Below are 26,808 nucleotides of genomic sequence, written 5' to 3'. Positions count from 1 at the left end.
TGGGGTGGGGGCGGAGAGGTTGGGAAGAAGATTGCAGGTTAGGAAGGCGGTGCTGAATTTGAATTCAGCACCGCCTTCCTAACCTGCAATCTTCTTCCCGACCTCTCCTCCCCCACCCCAGTCTGACCTATCACCCTCACCTTGACCTCTTTCCACCTATCACATTTCCGACGCCCCTCCCCCAAGTCCCTCCTCCCTATCTTTTATCTTAGCCTGCTGGACCAACTTTCCTCATTCCTGAAGAAGGGCTAATGCCCGAAACGTCGATTCTCCTGTTCCCTAGATGCTGCCTGACCTGCTGCGCTTTTCCAGCAACACATTTCCAACTTGATTTCTAGTCAATGGTAACCCTCAGGTTATTATTGACCAGAGGTAAGGAAGGATTAAAAACAAAACTTGCATTTTATCCGATGCAAGTTTTATTCTGTAGTCTGCATTTTAAAAAAAACCTTGCTACCTGACATGAACAGTCATCTGAACACCAATCTGTCTTTATGCTGTCCAAACTCAATACAATCTCTCGCTCTTTGGCGTCTGGGCAGGCAGGGCGCGATTGGCCCTCTGGGACTTGTAGTCCTGTAGCTGCCGGTCGAGCGCCGGAAGTATTGGAAGCGCTGGGAGAGATAGGACTACAATAGCCGGCATGCTTCGTGCGGCGGCTGGTCCACGGGGAGGGGGCGTGGCCTCCGATCAGCTGGCGGAGTCAGGGGCTCAGTCGCTGCGCTGTCTTGTCCTGTGGGCGGATTAAAGAGGCTCAGCTCTTAACTGGGCAAAAGGGATAGAGAGAGAAAATAGCTTGTAGCATCTGCAAAGCTAGGCGAAGGATTGAGCCTGCGTTAGCAATAAATTATATGTTGCATTGAAAAAGAAGAGACGCAACATTTAAAAAAAAATGGATAATTCCGGTAAAGAGAAAGAAGCCATGCAACTGATGGCTGATGCAGAGAAAAAGGTGAAATCATCGCATTCCTTTCTTGGAGGTTTGTTTGGGTAAGAGCAGCATCAGTTTAGTTTTGTGTATCTTGTGTTTTATTTTAAGGGGGGGGAGGACAGCCCTTCTAGCAAACAGTCTTGGGGTTAATACACACTGACTCTTTGCATTGTCAAGTCATGCATTTTTCAACAAGAGATATACCAAATATTCCAGGGTTTTGTTTTTAAATATTGCATCTGTGGGGGAGTTATTCCGAAGCATTCCGCTGACGGAGCCTTCACTGAAAATACTGCAGTGCTCGCTGGCTGCCATTTTTTTTTAACCTCCCCAGAGGAGGGTAGTGGGATAATTTCAGATATATGTGTTTTGTTTTACTAGGGTATGAAGGGATTTCAGAGGATTGGTAATATTTCTCCTTTCTGACAACCTGCAGTGTCAGGACCGTACGGGGAAATTATATAATCGAGACTCATTGGGAATTAAACATCTTTTTCTTGTTTGGGGGTGTGGTGTGGGTGGGGATAATATTTTAATTCTGTCCAGCAAGATTGCAACAAAGGCCAGTTGCAGAGGCTCTATGCGTCAAGTGTAGCAGTTCAAGATTACGGTAGCTGTCCAGTCCCTAGTGCTGGCTGTTGGAAGCTGTTCTGGCACTGTTACTGGATGTGTGAGGTTCCATTGCATAACATTGCATCTTCGCCTCTCGATACACTCCTGATTTGGGATTCAGTTCGCGAGTTGTACGGCTGCTGACCAGGAGTACATAGAACATAGAACGTTACAGCGCAGTACAGGCCCTTCAGCCCTTGATGTTGCGCCGACCTATGAAAATAATCTGATGCCCATCTAACCTACACTGTTCCATTATTATCCATATGCATGCCCAATGCCCTTAACGTCGACGAGTCTACTGTCGCAGGCAGGATGTTCCATGCCCATACTACTCTGGGTGAAGAAACTACCCCTCATAGCTGTCCTAAATCACCCCTCAATAGTCGCATGTAAATTAATAAATCCCTGAAAAGCTCGCAAGCGCTTATGGTTTTAAGGAAACGAATTTGCTGCTACAAAGACTCTAGTGTATTTGAACTGAAGGCAACTAATTGAAATGTAAATCTGTTATATCAGCATTTTTAATACAATAATATTATTTGGAAGTTAGAGTAAAGTAAATGGTGCTACTAAAGTGCAGTGTTGTTTATCTATAATGCTCCTATTAGTGTCTCCAAGTGTGAAGTAAAAAATTTAAAGCTTATTTGCCCATTAAAGTAAGAAATGGCTAAAAGTGCCCATTTTCTCTCCAGCAGAAATAGAAATTGTTGGAAAAGCTCAGCAGGTCTGACAGCGTCTGTGGAGAGAAATCAGAGTTAATGTTTCAGGTTGAGTGACCCTTGCTCGGAACCCTTTTCTGTCTTCCTGCTTCCTTCCAGCAATATACCCACTGAATCATCAAAGCGGTAATTGTTTATGTGAATGATGTAGGTGTGTGCACCATTCTGGTATTTGACCTGAGTGGCCATCATAACCTACTCCAATAATGTATTCACCAAATAGAGGCACCACTCCCCCACACATACATGCACCCTGACATACACACACCGCCCCACATCCCCCACACATACATCCCTCCCCCTCACTCTCTCTCTCACACACACACACACTCGCGCGATGGGAGTTGTGGTTACACTGGATAATAAGGGTCACTCAACCTGAAATATTAACTCTGATTTCTCTCCACAGATGCTGTCAGACCTGCTGAGCTTTTCCAACAATTTCTGTTTTTGTTGGAGAGATAATAATTAGCAGCAGGAACAGATAAGCCATTCCCTCTCTAACCTAACTTTAGTGCTGCTACATTTGCCTTAGCAGATATCATAAATTCAAACAAAGACCAAGTCCTTGAACTTTGGACTTTCATAAGTTCCAGCTACTTGTTGGATTTTCTTGCTCAGGCAATGGAAATTCCTTGAGGTGATTAATGAGGGATATTACACCACATTGTTCTTATTAAGACCTAAGAGCAACTAAGCACTTTCTTGCAAGTACATTATTTTCAAAGTTTAAATTAATATTGAAACTAAAATGTTGATTATATAATAGCAAAGCGCTATTATATAAAGTGTTCTGAGACATTGGCAGGTCTGGCTAAATTCTTGTCATATAACCACATTTTCAAAAATATTATTCTGCTAAGATACTATTCTATACATTTGAGCCATCTCTATCAGTCTATAACTGAGACTGTGCCCCTTACTCCTGAACTCTCCAGAGTAGGAAATGGGGTCTCAGCATCCTCTTGAGTTCTATTCAAACTCTTCTCACAGAACAATCCTCTCAGCCTAGGAATCAATCCAGTGAACCTTTGTTGTGTTCACTCTCTGAGGGAACCATATCTTTCCTGAGCGAGCAGAACCTGGTTTGATCCTGAGTGCTCAAGTTGATTGTTTTCATAGACCACTTAATATTGAGAAGCTTTACTGTCACACAGAAAGTTCAAGTCCATGTTTCCATTCATTTGCATCTACTTTAAACTCTTAACATTTAAAAAAAAAAGTCTTCTGAATGCGTCTATGTGAAATCTAAATCCCTAATCTCCTAAAATTCAAACAGGGCAAACTAATGATAAAGATATGTAAGTATAGATAGTATTGAACTTCCTGAATTTTGTGAGCTGTATTTTGGACAGCCCCTGTCTCTAATCTGCACTGTACCTCCACAGCCTTGAGGTACCAATAATGCAGCTATCTTAGACTGGGACCACTAATGCCTCTTGCACTTTAGACTTACTTTATTAATGTATTATATTTCATCCCTGACTTTGCATGGGCTTTATTATTTTGGGCACAATGTCAGCAAAGATTGCTACTGAATAGGCATCAATGTAGAAATGGTTGAAGAAAGCAAAGATCAGTCTGCTGATCATCTGTTGGGAAACACACACTGTTGAGGTGTGTCCGAGAACTCATCAACGTAATTGTGATTGCAGTTGGATCAAATACATGCATTTCCATCAAGGATCACGTGGGATTGGTAGGAGTGCACTTAGGTGCAGCGACACTGGGACACTTAATGTTGTTTGTCTCAATTTAAGTTCGTATGCAGCTACAGCAAGTGATTAAAATGGTTGCTGGCATGCTATTCATTATTATGAGAGGAACAGAATTGGTGAGAACCACATCACTGTGTGCAGTTTTGATTGCTTCATTTTAAGGAAGGATGTAATTACTTTTAGAGGCAGTTGAGAGGAGATTGATGCCTGGGTTTTATTTTCGACGGGAGGATGAACAGACTGGGTTAGTTTCCACTCAAGGGAGGGGTGACTTGATGATTGAAGTGTATAAGATCCAAATTTTCTCGACAAGATGGATGTGTAAGGATATTACCTCTTGTGGATGAATTCTGAACTGGGGAGTGATGCAGCACAGAAACAGACCCTTCGATCCAACCAGTCCTTGCTGACCATAATCCCAAACTAAACTAGTTCCCACCACCTGTGCTTGGCCCACATCCCCTCCAAACAATACTTATTCATGTACTTTATCTGAACCTCTTTTAAACATTGTAACTGTACCTGCATCTGTCACTTCCTCTAAGTTCATTACGCATAAGAACCACACTGTCTTAAAAATTGCCCCTCCTTTTTAAATATTTATCCTCTCACCTTAAAAATATCATCCCTAGCATTGAAATCCCCCATCCTAGGGCAAAGGTATCTACCATTAACCCTATCTATACCCCTCATGACCTTATAAGGTCACCCCTCAACCTCCTACACTCCAGTGGAAGAAGTCCCAGCCTATCCTTATAACTCAAGCCCTCCATTCCTGGCAACATCCTGGTAAATCTTTTCTGAACCCTCTCCAGCTTAATAATATCCTTCCTATAACAGGGTGACCAGAACTGGACATAGTACAGGGTTTTAGGTCACTTTTTTTTAGGACAGAGATAAGGAGAATTATTTTTCTGAGGGTTGTGGAACTTTGGAACTCTCTGCCTCAAAGTGGTGGGTCACTGAATATACTTGATCTGAGTTTATTAGATTCTTGTTAGGAGAGAATCAAAGGTTATTAGGAGCAGACAGGAGTGTGGAATTTGAAACCCAAACAGATCAGATGTGACTTTATTGAGTCAAGCAACAGCAGAAGGGCAGAATTTGTATGTTGTACAAACACATCTCCAATCTTGATTGCGACAATGTTTGGAAAGTCGAGGGGCAAGGCAGAACTCTTCAGGCATTAAAATGGAACAAAATTTCGTGGTATGTTAAATCTTTAATGTTGTTTTTCTTAACAGAGGCAACACAAGAGTGGAAGAGGCATGTGAAATGTTCGCCAGAGCTGCAAACATGTTCAAGATGGCTAAAAACTGGAGTGGTGAGTTGCTTATTTCAACCTGGATTACAATTTACAGGGTGATTGCTATCTCAATGTTGCTGCTATTAAAAGTTTCAAAGCAAAAGTGATCATTACACTTAAACAATTAGGCCCAGCATTTGATGTTCTAAGAGAATAAGATTTCTGTCTATTAAGTAGGGTTAAGCCGCATGGGCCTCATAATTTATAGTTGAAATTATCATTGGTGATATTACAGTGGTTGAAGTAATCCATGGCTACCTGTATACTGTTTCTGAGGATTCCCCATATTTCTATAGGCCCGTCAAGTGATCACTGAAGAGACCTTTATGATCTGCAGTTTGCCTCCAGTAACATAAACCCTTAGCATTTGTAGTGCAGCTGTAATCGATAGATCTGGTGCAAGACACGGTCGAGATTTAAATTCTGGAATTAAAATTCTGCGAAGTTTGTGCATTTCAGAGGAAGTGATTATGTAGTTGATTTGCAGATGTGGAGCTTGCTGCCTCCTTCCACATCTGCTGGAGTGACAGATGCACAGACTGCCTGTGGTTTTATGTCATTGTACCACTGGCTTTCTGTCAAAAGTAAATCACAGTGCAGTCAAGCATGTGTGTGGCTACTGGGAAAAAAATAAACAACTATGGAAATCAGAAACAAAAACCGAAATTGCTGGGAAAACTCAGCAGGTCTGGCAGGGTATGTGGAGAGAAATCAGGGTTAATGTTTCCGGTCTAGTGACTGTATTTTGTATGTGTCACTACTGATCCTCAACCCTTCAGCCACACGGCATCAACGTCGACTTCACCAGTATCCAAATCTCCGCACCCCCCAATTCATCTTAGATCTACCCTGGCCTTGACCTATCCCACCTATCCATCTTCCTTCCCACCTATCTGCTCCACCTTCCCTACCAATCTATCACAGTTGCCTCGCACCTGCATTCACCTATCGCCTTCACACCTGCCCCCTCCCCCATCCCCTATTTATCTCTCATCCATATCTTCCCCCTCCACATTCCTCACGACTTGCTTATGCTTGATACGTCAACTCTCCTGCTCCTTTGATGCAGTCTGACCTGCTGGTGCTTTTCCAGCACCACCCTTGTTGACTACTGATCCATAGAATCCTTAGTGTGGAAAGAGGCCATTCAGCCCACCAAGTCTGCACGGACCCTCTGAAGAGCATCTCGTCCAAATATGACCCATTACTCTATACCCATAATTCTGCATTTACCATGGTTAATCCACCTAGCCTGGAAATTCCTGGACACCACGGGGCAATTTAGCACAGCCAATCCACCTAACCTGCACATCATTGGACTGTGGGAGAATGTAAAAATTCCACACAGACAGTTGCCTGAGGGTAGAATGGAACCGCTGAGTCACAGTGCTGCCCTAATAAGGGAACACCGCAGAATGATATTCCTGGTACTGCTTGCCAATTTCATCAATTAGAATGCACCTCACAGTTGATTTTGTTTCTGTTTGTTAATTGCTTATTTCTGGAAGTAATTGATTTCAAAGCATGAAGGGAGGGGCTTTAAATATTTTTTAAATGAAGTATCTGTAAATAATATTCTTGCAATCATCATCCATTTGCAAGCTAAACTTAACATCAAACAAGCATGTGCAGTATTTAGGATCTCGTGGGTTGATGGAAGAACAGATTTTTTTTTAAAAAAGATAGATCTACTTTAGGAGTTAAACATAAAAATAAATCTGCAGTAGGAAGGATGTTAAGAAACCACAAAATGGATGAAAGGAGATTAGAGGATTAACAGTGATGTTTGGCAGTAATCATACACCAATGAATCGGTGAAGCGTTCTGAGAGTTTGGAAGGCAATTCGGGTTTTAATCAGTGTTATTTATTCAAATACGTCTTGTCTTTTAAATGTCAGTGTATTGTGCTTAGAGGTGTTTAGACCAGACATGAAGACATGTAAACCCAGTTCATCATGTTCCAAACCAACCAAGAATTTGCATTCTTGGGCATTACTGTTAAGTAGCCTTAGTGTGTATAATGTCACACTGTATAAATTGAGCTACAACAATGGGCTATGATTGAGATCTTCTGTAAAAACGGGATTTCAAAATAACATCATCCACCACATGCCAGCAGATGTGAAATGAAATTCAACTTGAAGCACTAAATTATCTCTTGGATTTTGACACCAATTTGCACAATCTATTGTTAAGCTTGATCTTATTGAAAATAACTTCAACTCAATCTTGATTATTTTTAATATTTGTATTTTTCTGCTTGTGAATTTACAGGCATTATGTGTGTAGCTACATGCATTCAAGCTGATGACTCAACTTATAGCTTGAAACACAGTTTGCCATTCAGATGGATTATCATACAACATGGCAGTGTACTATGTCGAAAACAAACGTAGGTTTCCCAATTTAGCTTCAGCATTTAATTTTCTTCACTGTCCTTTCATATGGGAATTTTGCTTCCTTCCTCCACACAAATAAATTCATGAAATCACAGAATCCCGACAGTGCGGAAGCAGGCTATTCAGCCCATTGAGTCCATACTGATCCTCCAAAGAGCATCCAGAGCATCCCCCTATCTTTTCGTAAATATGTTGTAAAACTTGAAAGGGTTCAGAAAAGATTTACAAGGATGTTGCCAAGGTTGGAGGATTTGAGCTGTAGGGAGAGGCTTAACAGGCTGGGGCTGTTTTCCCTGGAGAGTTGGAGGCTGAGGGGTGACCTTATAGAGGTTTACAAAATTGAGGGGCATGGATAGGGCAAACAAACAAAGTCTTTTCCTTGGGGTAGGGGAGTCCAGAACTAGAGGGCATAGGTTTAGGGTGAGAGGGGAAAGATATAAAAGAGATTTACGGGTCAACTTTTTCAGAGGGCGGTACGTGTATGGAATGAGCTGCCAATGGAAGTAGTGGAGACTGATACAATTGCAACAATTAAGAGGCATTTGGATGGGTATATGAATAGGAAGGGTTTGGAGGGATATGGGCTGGATGCTGGCAGGTGACACTAGATTGGGTTGGGATATCTGGTCAGCATGGGCGGTTGGACCGAAGGGTCTGTTTCCATGCTGTACGTCTCTATGTCTATGACTATGACTCAATTTCCCATGACTAATGCACGTAGCCTGCACATCCCTGGAGTCTATGTGCAATTTAACATGGCAAATCCACCTAATCTGCACACCTTTGAACTGTGGGAGGAAACCAGAACACCCAGAGGAAACTCATGCAGATACGGGGAGAATGTGCAAACTCCACACACACAGTCGCCAGAGGCTGGAATTAAACCAGCGTCCCTGGTGCTGAGAGGAAGCAGTGCTAACCACTGTGCTGCCCCACAGAGAGGCCAAGCTCTAAATATTGGAGATACTTCAAAATTTGAAATTATAAACAGAAACTCCTGGGAGTATTCAACAGGTTTCAGGAAAGAGAGAAATGCAGTTAACATGTAACATTGTTGACCATTTGCCAGAACTGCTGACAAAAGTCATTGACCTGGAATGTTAGTTCCAAATGTTGTTCCTCCTTTTTGGAATATGTAGATTTGTTTCTTTTTTTTATTCTGGAGATATTGCTTCTTTCTGATTTCTCTGCAAAGCCCCCCAATAATCCATCTGTTGAATAGGAGCATGAATTGAGAGAGGTCAACAAGACTAGTCCAGCTGTCAAGTAAATGGACATACTTTCTTTAATGTAAGCACAATGTTTTATTTTTCTGTAAGCGTAATTGTTTACTGAAATGGAATAAGGACTGTCCTAGAGCAAGGAACTGAGGGAGGAATTGCTGACATTTTGGGGATAAAAGTGCTGCTGAAACTAAGTTATTCTAATTCATGTTCAGTGTTCAAGGCTGTTTGTTGATGGACCAGAAGCAAGGGGATGGGTATCAAGTAAGATTCAGCCAGCAACAGGGTGCTGATTGGTCTGTGGAGTTGTGACCAATTGTGAATGCCATAGGCATGGTGAGAACGATCTGATTCGTGTAGGGATGATCAACTTGTGGCTGTGAATGATACTGGCAAAAGACTTTGCACAGCTGAAAAGAGAGGAGGTGCATCTTTTTTCTCCAGTAAATAACTTAAAGCCTAAAGAAAGATAATTTATTTCTCCTCACCAATTACTGTAAGCTATGGCTTTTAGGAAGTAACAAAGAGACTTTGTAGTTAATGTACCAATTGCCTGAGACTCCTGCGGAGAAGTAAAAAGTACCTGGAGAAGAGAATGAAAAGCAGAAAATCCTGGAAAACAAAATGATCATCTGAGCAAACCCGGTGTACTGGTACCATTGGAATGCTCCCCCATCCTTTTATTTCACCTCCATCCATAACACCAATTTTTCTTTGTGTATCTCTGTCTGTGTGGAGGGAATGAAGAGTCTTAAATTAGTAGTATTACGCATTGACAGTTCATAGTTGTTTACCTACAGTCAATCTATTCATCTGTAATAATGACTAAAGCCATAGAGTAATACAGCATGGAAACAGACCCTTCAGTTCCACCAGTGCATGCTGACCCTAATCCCAAACTAAACTAGTCCCACCTGCCTGTGCTTGGCCCATATCCCTCTGTATATTTCGTATTCATGAACTTCTCTAAATATCTTTTAAATGTTGTAACTGTACCTGCATCCATCACTTCCTCTGGAAGTTCATTCCATACATAAACCATGCCATGTAAAAACAAAATTGTCCCAATGTCTTTTTTAAAACTCTTTCTCCCCTCACCTTTAAAAATAGTCCCTTAGATTTGAAATCCCTCACCATAGGTAAAAGACCTCTGCCATGCACCTTCCTTGTACACCTCGTTATTTTGTAAACTGCTATAAAGTCACCCCTCGGCCTCCGATGCTCCAGGTGAATAAGTCCCAGCCTATTCAGCCTCTCTCTGCAGCTCAAACCGTAAATCTTTTCTGAACCTTTTCAAGTTTCACAGCATCTTTCCTGTAGCAGGGAAACTGGATCTGAATGCTGCATTCTAAACGTGGCCCACCCGATGTCCTGTACAGTCCCATTCTGTTCTTGTTATTTGCCAGAATGAATCAGAACCACAATGAGGTGGCTTGCTGGACGTGTCACTGCAACAGCTTCACTGGTCAATGTTGAAATACCCGGTGTTATAATAAACTAGATTATACATAATCTTTTACGGGAGATTGATTATATTTGGTTACAGTACGGTATGTTTTGAACATTGTTACACGCAACCCTGCCCCTTTACAGGGAAGTCAGGGACAAGAATACAGACAGAAAGCTCTAGAGAAACTCAGCAGGTCTGACAGCATCTGTCGGGAGAGAAGCAGCAGTCACGTTTTGAGTCTGATGTGGTGCTTCTTCAGAACTGCGACAAGGGCAAGGAAATGAGAGAAAATAATTTGGACTATCAACATTCATTTCAATATCCTAAGTATTTGATTTTTGAGCATCTGCTAATGTTACTAACTGATTATATCTCAATGATTTAGGACTAATTAAGTAGAGATTTTTCGTAATTTCATTTGGATTCTTACCAATTCCCATTTGTGCCATTTTGTTCTACTTACAAAGCTAGCTTTATAGTAGTAATTTGGATTCACCATGTTAATATGTTTAATATTTTTTCATGACCCCTTCCCAACCCCACAAAATCCCCTTTCTAAGTTACTTTCCTTCTGGACTGCAAGTCTTAAGGATTATCTATTCTTTGCTCACAGGAGATATCCTTTCCTCTACATTCCTAGTTTCACTATTTTAATTGTTTTTTAAAAAACCTTTCCAATGTATATAAAGCAGATGTGGTTCGAATGGTTGCTCTTGTCATTAAAGCACTATTTGACAGAGTGGGACATCAGTGAGCCCTGGCAAAACAGAGGTTGATGGGGATCAGAGGGAAAAATCCTGCCACTGATTGCATGTAGCACTCTGCACAAAGGGTAGTGGCACATAGAAACCCCATCACCTGAATTGAATTGAATTTATTGTCACATGTACCGAGGCACCCTGAAAAGCTTCGTCTTGTGAGCAACACAGGCAGATCAGAGTTAAGTAGCATAGATAGTAAATAATAGATAAACAGTGGCAAAAATAAAAACACAGATACAGGCGAATGCTAAGAGTTTGAGTCCAGTCAGTATTCTAACAACAGTAGGGTAGAAACTGTTACAAAACCGGTTGGTGCGAGTGTTCAGGTTTCTGTACCTTCTCCCCAGTGGTAGAGGTTGTAGAAAGACATTGCCAGGTTGGGAATGCTAGTGGCCTTTCCTTGATAGTGGGCCTGGTGGATTGGATTCTATAAATGGGAGGTTGGCCTTTGTGATTGTCCAGGCCGCGTTCACCATTCTCTGTAACCGTCTCCGATCTTGAATGGTACAGTTGCCATACCAGGCAGTGATACATCCAGGCAGGATGCTCTCGATGGGGCACCTATTAAAATTGACAAGGGTATTCGCCATCATGCCAAATTTCCTCAGCTGCCTGAGGAAGAAGAGACGTTGTTGGGCCTTTGTAACCAGTGCGTCTACATGAAGAGTCCAAGAAAGCTTGTTGTGGATGGCCACTCCCAGGAGCTTGACGCTCTCCACTTATTCCACCTCTGTGCTGTTAATGTGTAGGCTGTTAACCAGCAGGCTCCCCTTCAATCCACATTACCAAGATATGGAATTAACCCCATCGCCATTCCATTGTCAATGGCTCACAAGCTTTTATTCTCTTTCTAACATCACTGTGGATGAATCTATGCCACATGGACCAAGTATCTACTCCATCAGTGCCTTTCAGTTCTATATTCTTAAACTTAATGGTAAACTTAACATGCCATTAACCATAGCATTGATTAATTTTAGTATGTGATCTGCACATTGAGTGACATGCCAACCATTGCTACCAGCTTTCCCTTGATTTTTCCCAGGATGAATCTGTTCCATTCAATACAACACAGGAACATTCCCTTTGGCCTTCCAAGCCTGCGTTGACACATTTTGCCCTCCCGTGCTAAAATGTGTACACTTGTGATTGCAGTTTTTTTTTGTTCTGTGTTTACTGTTATGTTTTCACAATGCTCCATTTCATCCATCGTTTGTCAATCCAATTGCAAATTCAAAATGAATTTATTTTGCAAATCTTTTCATTGTGTTCTCTTATCTCTGCTGTTTTCCTGAAATTAATATCCCCATTTCCTCTGTGTATTTTCTGATTCTGTTGCTTTAAGTCTGAAATCAAGTTTTGTACAAAATCTAGGATTGCAGTGGATTATAGAGTGTTATCACCATCGTGTTCTGCCATTGTAAGATCATGAGGGTAGTGTGTTTTGTTGAAATTGGTTACATAATCAGTTGGTTTCCTATCAGTCTGCTTTATTGTTCTCAGCACTGATATGGAATTTTGGTGACAGATGAAGTCTGGCAGCATAGAATGATGCCCCTTGGGCTCCTTGTACAGGAGCAGTGTCAGTTTGTTGAAAGAGCTACCCAGTTTCATCCCACATCCTAACTTTTCTTCCCAATTGCCCTGCAAATAATTCCTTTTTTTTTGGATTGGATTAGATTAGGTTAGATTTGATTCCCTACAGTATGGAAACAGGCCCTTCAGCCCAACAAGTCCACACCGACCCTCTGAAGAGTCTCACACCCAGATCCATTCCCCTACCCTGTAATTACCCCTGACTAATGCGCCAAACACTTTGAGCAATTTAGCATGGCCGATTCTCCTAACCTGCACGTCTTTGCACTGTGGGAGGAAACAGGAGCACCCAGAGGAAACCCATGCAGACACGGGGAGAATGTGCAAACTCCACATAGACAGTCGCCCGAGGCTGGAATTGAACCCCCTTGCAGTGTCCAATTGCCTTTCAGTCACTCGGAGTAGAATCTGATCTCACTGTCCATTCTTGAAATGCCTTTAAGGTAATGATTCTGTGTGAGTGAGGGGAGACTGTTTTAATTATTCTGTAGCTTTTTCTTGTCAATTATAATCTAAATCCATTACAATGTGGTTCAGTTAACCACTAAATTCCCTTCACAAACAAAATCAGAAATTGCTAGAAAACTCAGCACGTCTGGCAGCATCTGTGGAGAGAAATCAGGTAACATTCCTCAGAACTAAATTCCCTTATGTCCAGTAAGTCTCATTGCTCCCAACAAGAAGTAAACCTTCATTTTAATCTTAATTTTGCTTGTCAGAATTTGAGAATATAAGCATTTTTTTAAAAAAAGTTAAAACAGTCTGGTTAAAACATAATCTCACACTTTGGACCTTCACCATCTACAATATAATTGACTTCCATTGAGCTTTAGATCTACAACGTTTGGTTACCAACTTAGCAGAGGAAATATTTTCTTGCTCAAGAAGACTTCTCCTGATTTAGAATGGTGCTAATGGGTCTCTCCTTGACCTTCTCTCGATTAGAAACCATTTTGTGCATTTATTTATTTAGTGACTATATCTCCTTTCGGCTTCCAACAAACTTCAGCCAGATCTTCAAATCTAATGCAGTACCATCACTTCCCTCTTGGGGGACTCCTGCTCACTTGCTCGTGCCATCACAAGCACAATGGTTAGAGCATTATAGATGAGTAATATTATCTGCAAATATGGGCTTATATTTATACACCACCTAGCTGTAATTTGAGCCAGTAAGTCATTGTTTTCAGCCTCGGTTGTCTCTTAAAGAACAACTAATGCAAGGAATGATTGAGATTTAATCTCCTTCTCTCCAGTCTTTATCATAGTGTGTACCTTTGTGTAAAATTTTTGTTTAGATCTATCTTGAAAATGGTCTGGGCCATGTTAGAGGGGTTGAGGGACATGCTGGTGGGGTTGGGGATAGTTGAAAATGTAGTGAAAGGGTCTTTGAAACTGGTGTCACCACCAACATTTAGTGAGGAGTGCTGAGGTCCCCTCAGCAATGTTTGCAAGGACGGGCCAGAATTGATTGGAGCATGTGGAGGTTTCCAAGATTTCAAGCTAGTTAAAATATTATTAACTAGCGTGCTCTCTCTCCCTCGCGTGCTCTCTCTCCCTCGCGTGCTCTCTCTCCCTCGCGCTCTCTCTTCCCCATATCCCTTGATCCTCTTAGTCACAAGTGCTATATCTACCTCCTTCTCGAAAACAGTGTTTTGTCCTCAACCACTTTTTGTGGTAGTGAATTCCACAGGCTTGTCACTCTCTGGGTGAAGATATCTCTCTTCATCTCAGTCCTAAAAGGTTTACCCCTTTATTCTTAAACTATAAACCCTGGTTCTGGACTCTTCCACCATTGCAAACATCCATCTTTCATCTAGTCCTGTTCGAATTTTATGGGTTTCTATCAGATCCATTTTCATTCTTCTAAATTCTAGGGAGGGATTGAGAGTGATATTGGGTTGGTTAATAAATATAGCTTAAAAATGTGTTGCTGGAAAAGCACAGCAGGTTAGGCAGCATCAAAGGAGCAGGAGAATCGACATTTCGGGCATAAGCCCTTCTTGATTAATAAATATGTATGCTTTCTATAGTTGACCATTCCTGTGAGGACAGCATGTAATCTCCAGTTACAAACACCATTTGTCACACTTGCTTTCTTCCCTCTCTGCTTTTACTGTGAATATTTCACTGGTTTCTTCCCCTTTTCCCCTAAAGGTATTGGCTTGGTTTCTAGGGTTTTATAGCAGGGCACCAATCCTTCTCTAAGAAGATCACCCAAATATAACCTTTCCGTAACCAACACAGAGAATGCTGGGAAAAACTCAGCAGGCCTGGCAGCCTCTGGAATGCGAAACAAGTCTAAGGTATTGAGTCTGGTATGACTCTTCAGAGTTCATGCTTTTTTAGCCACTCCCTTGTGAGTTTGGATAGTCGATGTGTGCTCACAGTTTGACTGTGTGCGGGAAGGTAATCAAAATCTTCACCTGCTTTCACAAACGCAAATCCCGAGCAGTATTATTGCATATCATCAGCAGCAGGAACCCTGGGCTGATTAACTATTTTGCTTTAGCTATTTTTAATCAACCTGTTCAGAAATGTTATGTCACATGCTTGAAATAGGTAGGACTTAAACCTAGACCATCTGACCCAGAGATAGGGACACTCCCACAATGCCTCAAAAGCCCTACAACTTTATTTACCTCTTATCCAGGGAACTTTTGAGGCCTTTCATTTTTCTAACAAGGACGTCTCTGCATAACACAGTGAAACATCCTAACCTTAATAAGCAGAGCCATTAGGAAAGCATAGTTTATTTTGAAAAGATTTGTAGCTCAGGTTGAGGTTCTGGATGTAAATTTGCTTGCTGAGCTGGAAGGGTCATTTTCACGAAAATGAACCTTGCAGCTCAGTGAGCAAACTGATCTCCAGCATAGTTCATCTTGTAAGTTGATTTAAGCAGTCACTTAGTGATTGAAACAGGAAAACAAAGTGACAAAAGGTTAAAAATAAACATTTTCAGTACAGGAAATGCTTGCAATAGAACATGTGAAGATATCACAAAATTGCTGCATATTCTGATGATCAGATAATAACAGGTCATAAAAATTAGCAACCCCCATACCCTTTGGTTGTGATTCAGGATTTTTAAACTTTCAAAATACAAATGAATTACAATCCTGTGAACATTTTTGGTAAAAATCGTGTTCAGACTGGTGACTAAATGAGATAATTGTGTTTAATACCAGTTTGTTGCTGTGGGTAAATTATATTGATTGAAGAGGTAAATGATGGAATTAGACACTCTGGAATTTCCAAGATATTTTTATGGGCATTTATAAACATTGTAGACTAAAAATCACATTCATTCTGGACAGAGGATATCTCATAAAGATATTATGTAGGACAGGACTAGGCCTTCAGCCTACTGTATATGTGTTGACTGTGGTGCATTCTAAATTAACCCCATCTATCTGCACGTGGTTTATATCCCTCTATCCCCTGCCTGCTCATGTCTAAATGTTGCCATCATAACTGTTTCCAACATTTCCCATGGCAGTGTATAAGTGGCACTTACCACCCTCTGTGTTTTTAACAAAAAGACTTACCTTGCACATCTCCTCTAAACCTATGCCCCCAAGTTATTTGACATTTCCACTCTGGGGGAGAAGGACTCCCATTATCTATCCTCTCATAACTTTATATACTTCCACCAGGTAGTCCTCCCCACCTCCAATGCTTTAGCAAACACAATCCAAGTTTGCGAGTTTTGAGAAGATTTTTAGCTCCGGTTGAGGTTCTGGATGTAAGTTTGCTCGCTGAGTTGGAAGGTTCATTTTCAAACATTTCGTCAACTAGGTAACATCTTCAGTGAGCGTCTAATGAAGCACTGGTGCTATATCCTGCTTTCTGTTTAGCTGTTTCTTTCCTTGGGTTGGTGATGTCATTTCCTGTTCTTTTTCTCAGAGGGTGGTAGATGGGTTCCAAATCGACATGTTTTGTTGATCGAGTTCCATTTGGAATGCCATGCTACTAGGAATTCTCGTGTCTCTCTCTGTTTGGCTTGTCCTGGGATGGATGTGTCATCTCAGTCAAAGGATACTAGTGAGAGTGGGTCATGTCTTTTTGTGGCTGGTTGATGTTCTTGTATCCTGGTGGCTAGTTTTCTGCCTGTTCGTCCAATGTAGTGTTTGCTACAGTTCTTGCATGACATTTGTTTTGCTAGTTGCCTGTATAGGGTCTATTAAGTTCGTTAGTCACTGTTTTTAGTGCGTTGGTGAGTTTGTGGGCTACCATGATGCCAAGAGGTCTGAGTAGTCTGGCAGTCGTGTCTGATATGTCCTTGATGTAGGGTCGAGTGGCTAGGGTTTCTGGATGTGTTTTGTCTGCTCGTTTGGGCTTGTTGAGAAATTGGTGGACTGTGGTCATTGACCCGTTCTTTTTGAATACACAATGTAGATGATTTTCTTCTACACTGCAGTGTGTAGACAAAACCAACATCTACAGGAAAAAACATATGGACCAAATACTGAACTACAGAGCAACCATCCCAACACCCACAAACGAAGCTGCATGAGCTCATTATTTAAATGAGCCATCATACACTGCAGCACAGAGGAACTATGAAGAGCAGATATTATAATATCGTTGATATGAAGTAATGCTGTTGTGTTGACAAATTAAAATACACATCAAAACATGTCCATGTGTCCTGCTACTGTGCGATACTGTAGGGTAGAACTGTTGACAGCTAACAACAAATGCTGGAGATCCCAGTGGGTCAGACAGCATCCATGAAGAGAGAGCATGCTAACATTGAGTCTAGTTGACTCTTCTTCAGAGTCAGCTATGATAGGGTCATCTAGACTAAAAAATGTTAGATTGCTCTCTATTCAAGGATGCTGTCTGACCATTTGTTGTTTTCAGTACAGATTCCAGCATCTGCAGTAATTTACTCCTACATTTAGAACTGTTGATCAGCCTGAGAGCATTTAATCATTGCCAAAGTCATAACTTATAACGTGTTTAGATGTTCTGACTCTCCTTAGATTCCATAGATAATGTTGCTATTTCACCATGTGCTGACGTGCAGTAGATGTTACTGTTTTCTTTGCATTGACCAGCTGCAGGGAATGCGTTTTGCCAAGCCGCCAAACTGCACCTCCAGTTACAAAGCAAACACGATGCTGCCACCAGTTTTGTGGATGCTGGGAATGCGTACAAGAAGGCAGACCCACAAGGTAGGTGACCCTTTATATTGCCGAGCTCCTGCCTGATTTACTTATTCAGACATTTTGTTCAAGTGAGGGGGAGAAACAGAATCATATTAACTCTTCCTCAAGCACTTTGGTCCCTCTACCTCTAATTGTTCTCCAGCTCTTGCTTTAACTGCTCAGAAGCAAGTGGCTTTGCGGCAGCGTGTCCCTGCTCTGAGCCGCAAACGAAAGATATTGGCTGATCTGTGGCTGACTTTATCACAGAAACAAGCATCATGCACCAAGCATTTACACGGCTCTCCAAACCAGGTTTGAACCAGACCACCTGCTTTGTAAGGGAGAGGAGAACCAGCTGTGATAGACCCAGCTGCAGCAGACATTCAGAGGGCATGCTGTGCTGAGTTTTAATGGAGACCCCTCTCTTTTTCTAAACTTACATTAGCTTCTGGCATGTGAAAGCTTTGCCTTGCAGACTTGGAATTTGGCCTGGGGGGAGTATTAAATTCAGCAATGTAGCAGGTTTAGAGAGAGATCTATAGCTGTCATATTTCTAACTTATACAATAGATCACTGCAAAGTAATGTTACTACTATTCATTTTTAGTCCTCTTTTTGTATCTAGGATTTGTACCTAACAACATGGTGTTATAAGTGGTGACATTGTTCACTTTTCACTGTACGTCTGTATTTGAGTACACGTGACAATGAACAATATTCTATTTTTTCCTACATTCTCAAGTCAGAGTGTGGTGCTGGACAAGCACAGCTGATCAAGCAGCATCTGAGGAGCAGGAGAGTCAACATTTCGGGCTTTTCTGCTTCCATCCCACATCCCATTCCACCCTGCATTCCATCCCACATCTTTATTCCTTTACGGCATTTGTTTGTCTCTGGTAAGGCCAGTATTTCCTGCCTATCCCTAATTGCCCCTGAATTGAGTAACATACAAGAGTCCACTGCATTTCTGTATGTCTCGTTCGGACCAAATAAGATTTCCCTCACATAATCATACAGCACAGAAGAGGGCTTTCAGCCTATCCTGTCTAGCTGACCTATCTCCGCTAATTCCACTATCCAGCCTTGAATGTTATGACAATGAGCGCACCCCTCCGCATGCATTTTAAATGTTGTGAGATGACCAGTCTCTCTTACCCTCCGAGGCAGTGCATCCCAGATTCCTGGCACCATCTGGGTGCAAATCGTTTTCCTGAAATCCCCTGTGAACATCCTGCCCTTCACATTAAAATAATGCCCTGTCTTGTTATCAATCCTTCAAGTAAAGGGGACAGCTGTTTCCTATCCATCCTGTTCATGCACCCCCCTGTGTACACCTCTATCACACTCCTCCCTCAGCCTTCTGTGTTCCAAAGAAAACAGCCAGAGTCTATCCAGCCTCTCTTCGTAGCCACTAAAGGGCAGTAGTGAACCAAATGAAACAATCAATATTGGTTGTCACGGTCATCTTTGTTCAGAAAAGGTTTTAATTCCGAATTTTAATTAATTGAATTGAAAACTTCTGTCAGCTGCTGTGGTGGGATTTGAACCGGTGTCCTCACAGCATCTGCATTGTTGCTCCATTGATGTTTCTGATGAATGTGGGTTTCCTGTGCCGTGGAAGTGTTGTTAGTTGTGCTGTGGGCGATGCAGGCAAGGAGAGTGCTCCAGTTTTAAGCTGAAAGCCACCCAGTGCCAGTGGTGTACAGGGACTGCTGCAGTCACCCAACGTCCTCATAACCAGCTACAAAATGAGAAAGAAATGGACTGGTACCAGGAGAAAGGAAAATCTAAAGTCCTCATTTTGTTCACACTTCTTGGTTTTATCCAGCAGAATAAGTTTGAAGAGAATGGGAGGGGAGTCTGGCCACAGGTAACAGTAACGGCACGGTGGCTCAGTGGTTAGCACTGTTGTCTCTCACTGCCAGGGACCCAGGTTCGATTCCTGCCTCGGGTGACTATCTCTGTGGAGTTTGCACATTCTCCCTGTGTCTTCGTGGGTTTCCTCAGGTGCTCCGGTTTCCATTCCACACTCCAAAGATATGCCATGAATTGGCCATGCTAAATTGTCCACAGTGTTAGCTGCATTAATTGGGGGTAAACGTAGGGTAGGGGAATGGGTCTGGGTAGGTTACTCTTCAGAGGGTCGTTGTGGACTTGTTGGGCCGAGAGGCCTGTTTCCATATCGGAGGGAATCTAATCTAATCTAATGAAGTTCAATAAAGACAAGTTTGCAGTGCATGGGAGGCCCAGAGAGATTGGTCAGGCCTAGAGTTAAGAGGTCTGTACAAAACATCAGTTCTTACATTTTTTTAAGAAAGCTCAGTTAGTTTGGTGATGGAAAAAACTCACACAGTGACCCTGCTTTCTGCTTAAACCACATGCTTTCTTCATAATAAGTGGTGTATAGACAACACTTGCACACCCAAAACAAAATGTCTCTGTTTAGAAGTGATTTTGCATTTGGGCAGCGCTGACTGAACAATCTGGAATGTGCCTGATAACCAACTTACGATGCTCAGCCAAACCTTTAACGTGGCTCATTTGTAGCTGAACCTGTCAGGCTTTCCACATAAATAATCTGCACAAGTTGGCAACTTATTTACCTGCATCCTAATTAACTCCTGGATACCAAAGAAACAAATTGGTATCATTGTTACGCTTCAGTTACACAGGGCATGGGTGAGACTGTAATTGGATTACTGTGTACTGTATTGGTCTGCTTATTTAAGGAAGGATGGAAAAGCATTGGAAGCAGTTCAGAGGAAGATCACTAACACCTGGAATAGACAGATTGTCTTGTGGGGAAAAGTTGGACAGGCTAGGCCTGTATCTGCTAGAGTTTAGAAGAGGCACTGAATTCTTAAAATCATAGAATTCCCTACAATGTGGGTGCAGGTCACTCAGCCCATTGAGTCCACACTGATGCCCGAAGACCATCTCACCCAGACCCAACTGCCTACCCTATCCCTGTAACCCTGTGTTTCCCAATCCACAGCTTGTACATCTCTGGACACCCATGGACAATTTAGCAAGGCCAATCCCCCTAACCTGCAAACCTTTGGAGGGAAACCAGAGCAAACCCACGCAGACACTGGGAGAACGTGTAAACTCCACACAGACAGCTGCCCCTAATGCTGGGAATTGAACCCGGGTCCCTGGCACTGTAAGGCAGCAGTGCTAACCGCTCATGCAGGATCTTGGCTCTTGAGAAAGCGTGCGTGCGAAAGATGTTTCTCTTCTAGAAGTATCTAGATTTAAGGGGGTCACTTTTTAAAAATAAGGAGTGGCCAATGTAAGGTGGAGATGAGGATGAAGTTTTTTCCCCTCACACAGTCTTAGGAACTTACTTCCTTTCTTTGGATATTTTTACAGCAGAGATTAGATTCATAAGGGGCAAAAGATTATGAAAGTAGGCACAAGGTGCAGTAAATCAAATGGGCTGTGATCTTGTTGAATGGCAGGACAGGCTCTGTAGGCTGAATAGCTGACTCCTCTTTTTAATTTATATGTTTGTGGGACTCCTTAGCTCACTTCTTATTTTTTATTTTAAAATGTAAAGTGAAATGACTGAGATACATTTTATAAATTGAACACTGAAACACTGGAAGCATTGCTTTTCTGAATTAGCTTTTGTTGTTTTCCCCACAGAGGCCATCAACTGCTTAAATGCTGCTATTGACATATACACGGATATGGTAAGAAGCTTCATTAACTTTGCTGTGTTCAGAAGGAGATCAATGTAACTCGACTCTGCAGAGTAACTGATGATGTTTGCATAATAAATACCATTTGACATCTCCAGAAACAACTCACTGCATTCTTTGATTTTGTTTTTATTTTACAGGGGAGGTTTACAATTGCAGCAAAACACCATATCACCATCGCAGAGATTTATGAATCTGAGCTGGTAGATATTGAAAAGGTATTGTGTTAGGCTAAATCTTTTTTTCTACACACTCCGTGCTCTTCACCCTAATTGTTTTCAGCTCTTTGTCATTCATTGTAAAATCAGATTACAGTCACTGTTAATGGCGATTATACATTCTGGGGGGGAAAAACATTTTGTTGTGTGATGTCCCCTTTAGCATGTTAAGACTAAAGTGAACTTGGGAGTATTCTGAAAGACTTTTCTTTTAACTGGTTATGATACCCAGAGTCCAATGAATGTCAGTGTCACCTGAGATTGCCTGGGGATTAATAAAAAAAGGTATGTAGCAAAAAGGTTAATAGAAAGTTAATGAGTTTGTTCAGAACATGCAGAATTGGTGAGTCTGAAAGCAAGAGAGACAGTATGTAAATGGATCTGTTTTCTATTTAACATCTTAATTGGAAGCAATTCTGTGTGAATAGGACAGAGACTGTATGCAGTTGTAACTTCCAGTGAACTGGAGATGGGAAGAACAGGAAATGATGGATTGGAAAAGACCAATTGCTCCTGTTCCAGTTTACCAGAGCAAACCAGAACATTTTAAGGGATTGACAAAGAAATTTCTTGGGACTCTGTAGCATCAGCACTGATATGACTTGTATGAGAGTGATAATTGCTGGTATTAACAACATCCAGAGATTTTGGATGATGAAATTTATTCAAGGGCTGAACTGACTTGAGTAGGAAAGATTTGGAGACAGTTTGGATACGGTTCACATTTATGTGGGAAGTAATGTGAAGGCTTGTAACTACTTAAGGTATATCTTTGACTATTTGAAGTGAAACTTACTTTTCAATTTGAAATATCCTTCTCTTGTTAAATACTGTTTGAATTATGTTGATTTTGATTGGTTTGTTGCAGTAAAAGTTTTACAAAGTGAAATATTTTATTTCAGTTGGTGTCGTGGGGATTCCTTCCTTTTTTTAATACCTCTGGGTTCAAAAAATATATGTTAGTAACTGATGCTTTATAAATCCTTAGTAGTTTCCTTTGAACATTATTTGTCAAAGTACTCTTGCCACTCTCTGCCCAGTAAAAGTTTTCAAAGCTCTCACAATTTCAATGACTAAGTTATTAATATTTTTGGATGTTGTCTCTTGAATAATAAAGTGGCCTTGATAGTTTTGAAGTCTATATTAGAAAATTATCTTTGTTTATAGCAGTTACATATTGCTAATGTTTGCAATAATTCAAAATTTGAAAACCAGAAACAATTGATCTATTCATTTGGATGACTAATTGCATTGTTGCGTTTTATGAAAAGTTTGACAAAATAAACAAATAATGGTGAGGTGCTGCATTTTTTTTTGGAAAGGCAAATTAGGACAGGACTTATACACCTTTTAATGATAAGGTCCTGGGAGTGTTGCCGAACAAAGGGACCTTTTGAGTGCAGGTTCATAGTTCCTTCAAAATGAAGGAATACTGTGTTCAATTCTGGTCTTTCTGCTATACAAAAAATGTTGTAAAACTTGAAAGGATTCAGAAAAGATTTACAAGGATGTTGCCAGAATTGGAGGGTTTGAGTTATAGAGAGAAGCTGAATAGGCTCGGGCTGTTTTCTCTGGAGCGTTGGAGGCTGAGGGGTGACCTTAGAGGATTATAAAATCATCAGGTTAAATAGTCAAGATATTTTCCCTGAGGTCGGGGAGTCCAGAACTAGAGGACATAGGTTTAAGGTGAAAGGGGAAAGATTTTAAAAGGGACCTAACTAACTCTTTCACGCGTGCATAGACGATCTCACAGGCAGAACCCTTCTCACCACCAGCCAAGCCATGTCTTGGTGCTTGTTGGAAAGTTTTGGCGATGAGGCATTCTGCCAAATGACTTTGACAGTCTGCTTAGGGAACCACTTGATAGGATCTGCCCTCTCCTTTTCCCGAAGGGTCTCAAGGACACTACGTGCTGACCACTTCTTGATGGACTTATGGTCAAAGGTGTTTTTCTTCATAAATTTCTCCACGAAGGACAGGTGATATGGAACGGTCCAACTACTTGGAGTGTTCCGCGGCAGCGAGGCCAGGCCCATCCTTCGCAACACCGGGGACAGGTAGAACCTCAGTACATAGTGACACTTGGTGTTTGCGTACTGGGGATCTATGCACAACTTGATGCAGCCACACACAAAGGTGGCCATCAGGGTGAGGGTGGCATTGGGTGTGTTTTTTTTCCCCCCATTGCCCAGATCTTTATACATCGAGTCCCTTCGGACTCGGTCCATCTTTGATCGCCACATGAAGTGGAAGATGGCCCGGGTGACTGCGGCGGCACAGGTTCTGGGAATAGGCCAGACCTGTGCCACATATAACACCAATGACAGTGCCTCACACCTGATGACCAGATTTTTAACCACGATGGAGAGCAACCGTTGCTTCCATCTGCCCAGTTTCTGCCTCACTTTCCTGATTTGGCGCACGCACCAGCGCCTCTGAACCAAATACCTTCAGGTGGTCAGACTTGACGGTGAAGGGGATGGAGGGTTGGCGGCCCAGTTCCCGAAGAGCATGACCTCACTCTTGCCTCGGTTTACCTTGGCCCCCGAGGCCCGTTCGAACTGGTCATATGAGTCTGTACACGGACAGCGGATCCGAGCAGAAAACAGCAACGTCATCCATGTACAGGGAGGCCTTAACCTGTAGGCCCCAGCTGGCGGGAATAGTCACCCCTCAGGCTCGCATCCTTCCTGTCGGACTCGGCAAATGGCTCTATGCAGCACACAAAGCAGGAAGGAGAGAGAGGGCAGCCCTGCCTGACTCCAAATGTGACTGGGAAGCTGTCTGATACCCACCCATTGATTGAAACTGAAACTGCACTGACAATGTTGGTGTAGAGCAGTCTGATCCAATTGCAGATTCCCTCCCCAAGGCCCATTTTGGAGAGAACATCTCTCATATACGTATGCGATATCCTGTCAAAGGCTTTCTCCTGGTCCAGGCTGATGAGGCAGTTGTCCAACCCCCGGTCCTGCACGTAGGCGATTGTATCCCTGAGGAGTGCGAGACTCTCAGAAATCCTCCTGCCCAGTACAGCACAGGTTTGGTCAGGATGAATCCTCTGTGACATCCACCCCCATTGTCTGCAGCAGGAGCAGGTTCTGCATACTTTCCTGGAGTTGGGACAGTTCTCCCTACCTCTCTCTCGCCTCGTGAACACCTTTTGAGGATGAAGAACCTCTTGATGTTTCCTTTTACTGTTTCCTGCCAGTCTGCTGGAGACTCAGAGGGGCTTCACGGTTCTCCAACCTGTGTAGTCCCTCTTGAGCTCCTCAATGTTTCCCGGGGTCAACAGCTTGGTGTTCAGCTTCCACGTTCCCTTACCAGCCCACTGCTCATCCTGTAGGTGCCAGTCGGCCCGCAGGAGGTAGTGGTCAGAGAAGAACACCGGCTTGACGTCGGTGGATCTGACCGAGAGCCTTCAGGACGCAAACAGGTAATCTATCCTTGAGCGTATAGACGCGTCTGCCCGTGACCAGGTGTATCTATGCTGCGCTCCGTCTGCAAGGGTGCTGAAGACGTCATACAGCTTGGCATCTTTGACCATTTCCATCAGCAGTCTGGACATGGCATCCAGTTTACTATCTCTCCACCCCCCCCCAGCTGCCGGATCGTTCATCTGCATCAATGATACTGGTCAATGATAAACTCAAGGATGTTGACAGTGGGGGATTAATTGATAATACTGTTGAATGCCAAGGGGTGGTAGTTAGTGTCTCTTATTGGTGATGGTTATTGTCTGGCATTTGTGTGTGCAAATGTTACTTGCCACCTGTTGGCCCAAGCCTGGATATTGTTCAGATTTTGTTGCATTTGAGCACAGACTGCTTCAGTATCTGAGGAGTTGTGAATGATGCTGAACACTGTGTGCAATCATCTGCAAATATCCCCACTCCTGACTTTGACAGAGGGAAGGTTCTTGATGAAGTAGCTGAAGATTGTTGGGCCTAAGACACTACCCTGAGGGACTCCTGCAGGGATGTCCTGGAGCTGAGTAGACTGACCCTCTACATTCGCAACCATCTTCCTTTGTGCCAGGTATGACTCTAACCAGTGGAGTGTCTGCCCCTGATACCCATTGATTCCAGTTTTGCCAGGTCTCCTTGATGCCATACTCTGTCAAATGCAGCCTTGGTGTCAAGGGCTGTCACTCTCACCTCCCCTCTGGAATTCAGCTCTTCTGTCCATGTTTTGAACGAAGACTGTAATGAGATCAGGAGTCGGGTGACCCTGGCGAAACCCAAACTGGGCATCACTGAGCAGGTTGCTGCTGAGCAGGTGCTGCTTGGTAGCACTATTGATGACACCTTCCATCACTTCACTGATGATCGAGAGTAGACTGATTGGGCGGTAATTGGCCGGGTAGGGTTTGTCCTGCTTCTTGTGTAAAGATATACCTGGGCAATTTTCCGCACTGTCGGGGTGGATGCCAGTGTTGTAACTGTCCTGGAAGAGCTTGGCAAGGGGAGCAGCAAGTTGGGAGGACACCTCTTCAGTAATATTGCTGGAATCTTATCAGGGCCCATTGCCTTTGCAGAATCCAGTGCCTCCAGGCGTTTCTTGATATCACGTGGAGTGAATCGATTGGGTGGAGACTGGTATCTGTAATACTGGGGAACACTGGAGGAGCCCGAGATGGATCATGTAGTCGGAAGTTCTGACTGAAGATTGTTGTGCATGTATCAGCCTGATCTTTTGCATTGATGTGCTGGGCTCCTGCAACATTGAGGATGGTGGATATTTGTAGAGCCTCCTACTTCAATGACTTGTTAATTGTCCACCATCATTCATGACTAGCTGTGGAAGGATTGCAGAGCTTAGATCTGATCCATTGGTCGTGGGATCGTTTAGCTCTGTCTATCACTTGCTGTTTATGCTGTTTGGCACGCAAATAGTCCTGTTTGGAAGCTTCACCAGGTTGACACCTCATTTTCAGGTATGCCTGATGCTGCTGCTGGCATGCCCTCCTGCACTCTCCATTAAACCCGGGTTGATCCCCTGGCTTGGTGGTAATGG

At 42.6% G+C, this 26,808-nt stretch overlaps 1 protein-coding gene across 2 annotated transcripts in view; it reads left to right on the top strand.

Moving 5' to 3' along the window:
* Nucleotides 1–703: 703 nt before the first annotated feature.
* The window catches only part of LOC122553074 (beta-soluble NSF attachment protein), a 40,871-nt gene continuing 14,766 nt past the window's right edge, over nucleotides 704–26,808 (top strand). Inside the window, exons 1-5 of one of the 2 annotated variants that reach the window (XM_043696565.1) lie at nucleotides 704–952; nucleotides 5,228–5,307; nucleotides 17,782–17,898; nucleotides 21,519–21,565; nucleotides 21,715–21,792. In XM_043696565.1, coding sequence (XP_043552500.1) covers nucleotides 939–952; nucleotides 5,228–5,307; nucleotides 17,782–17,898; nucleotides 21,519–21,565; nucleotides 21,715–21,792 — 336 coding nt within the window. In that variant the 5' untranslated portion in view covers nucleotides 704–938. Of the gene's footprint in view, nucleotides 991–5,227; nucleotides 5,308–17,781; nucleotides 17,899–21,518; nucleotides 21,566–21,714; nucleotides 21,793–26,808 lie in introns of both variants that reach the window. The other variant, XM_043696563.1, reaches the window with a different exon arrangement.

The sequence above is a fragment of the Chiloscyllium plagiosum genome, chromosome 9 (genome assembly GCF_004010195.1).
Source record: "Chiloscyllium plagiosum isolate BGI_BamShark_2017 chromosome 9, ASM401019v2, whole genome shotgun sequence".
Classification (NCBI taxonomy): Eukaryota; Metazoa; Chordata; class Chondrichthyes; order Orectolobiformes; family Hemiscylliidae; genus Chiloscyllium; species Chiloscyllium plagiosum.
This window is presented reverse-complemented; position numbering and strand designations above follow the sequence as displayed.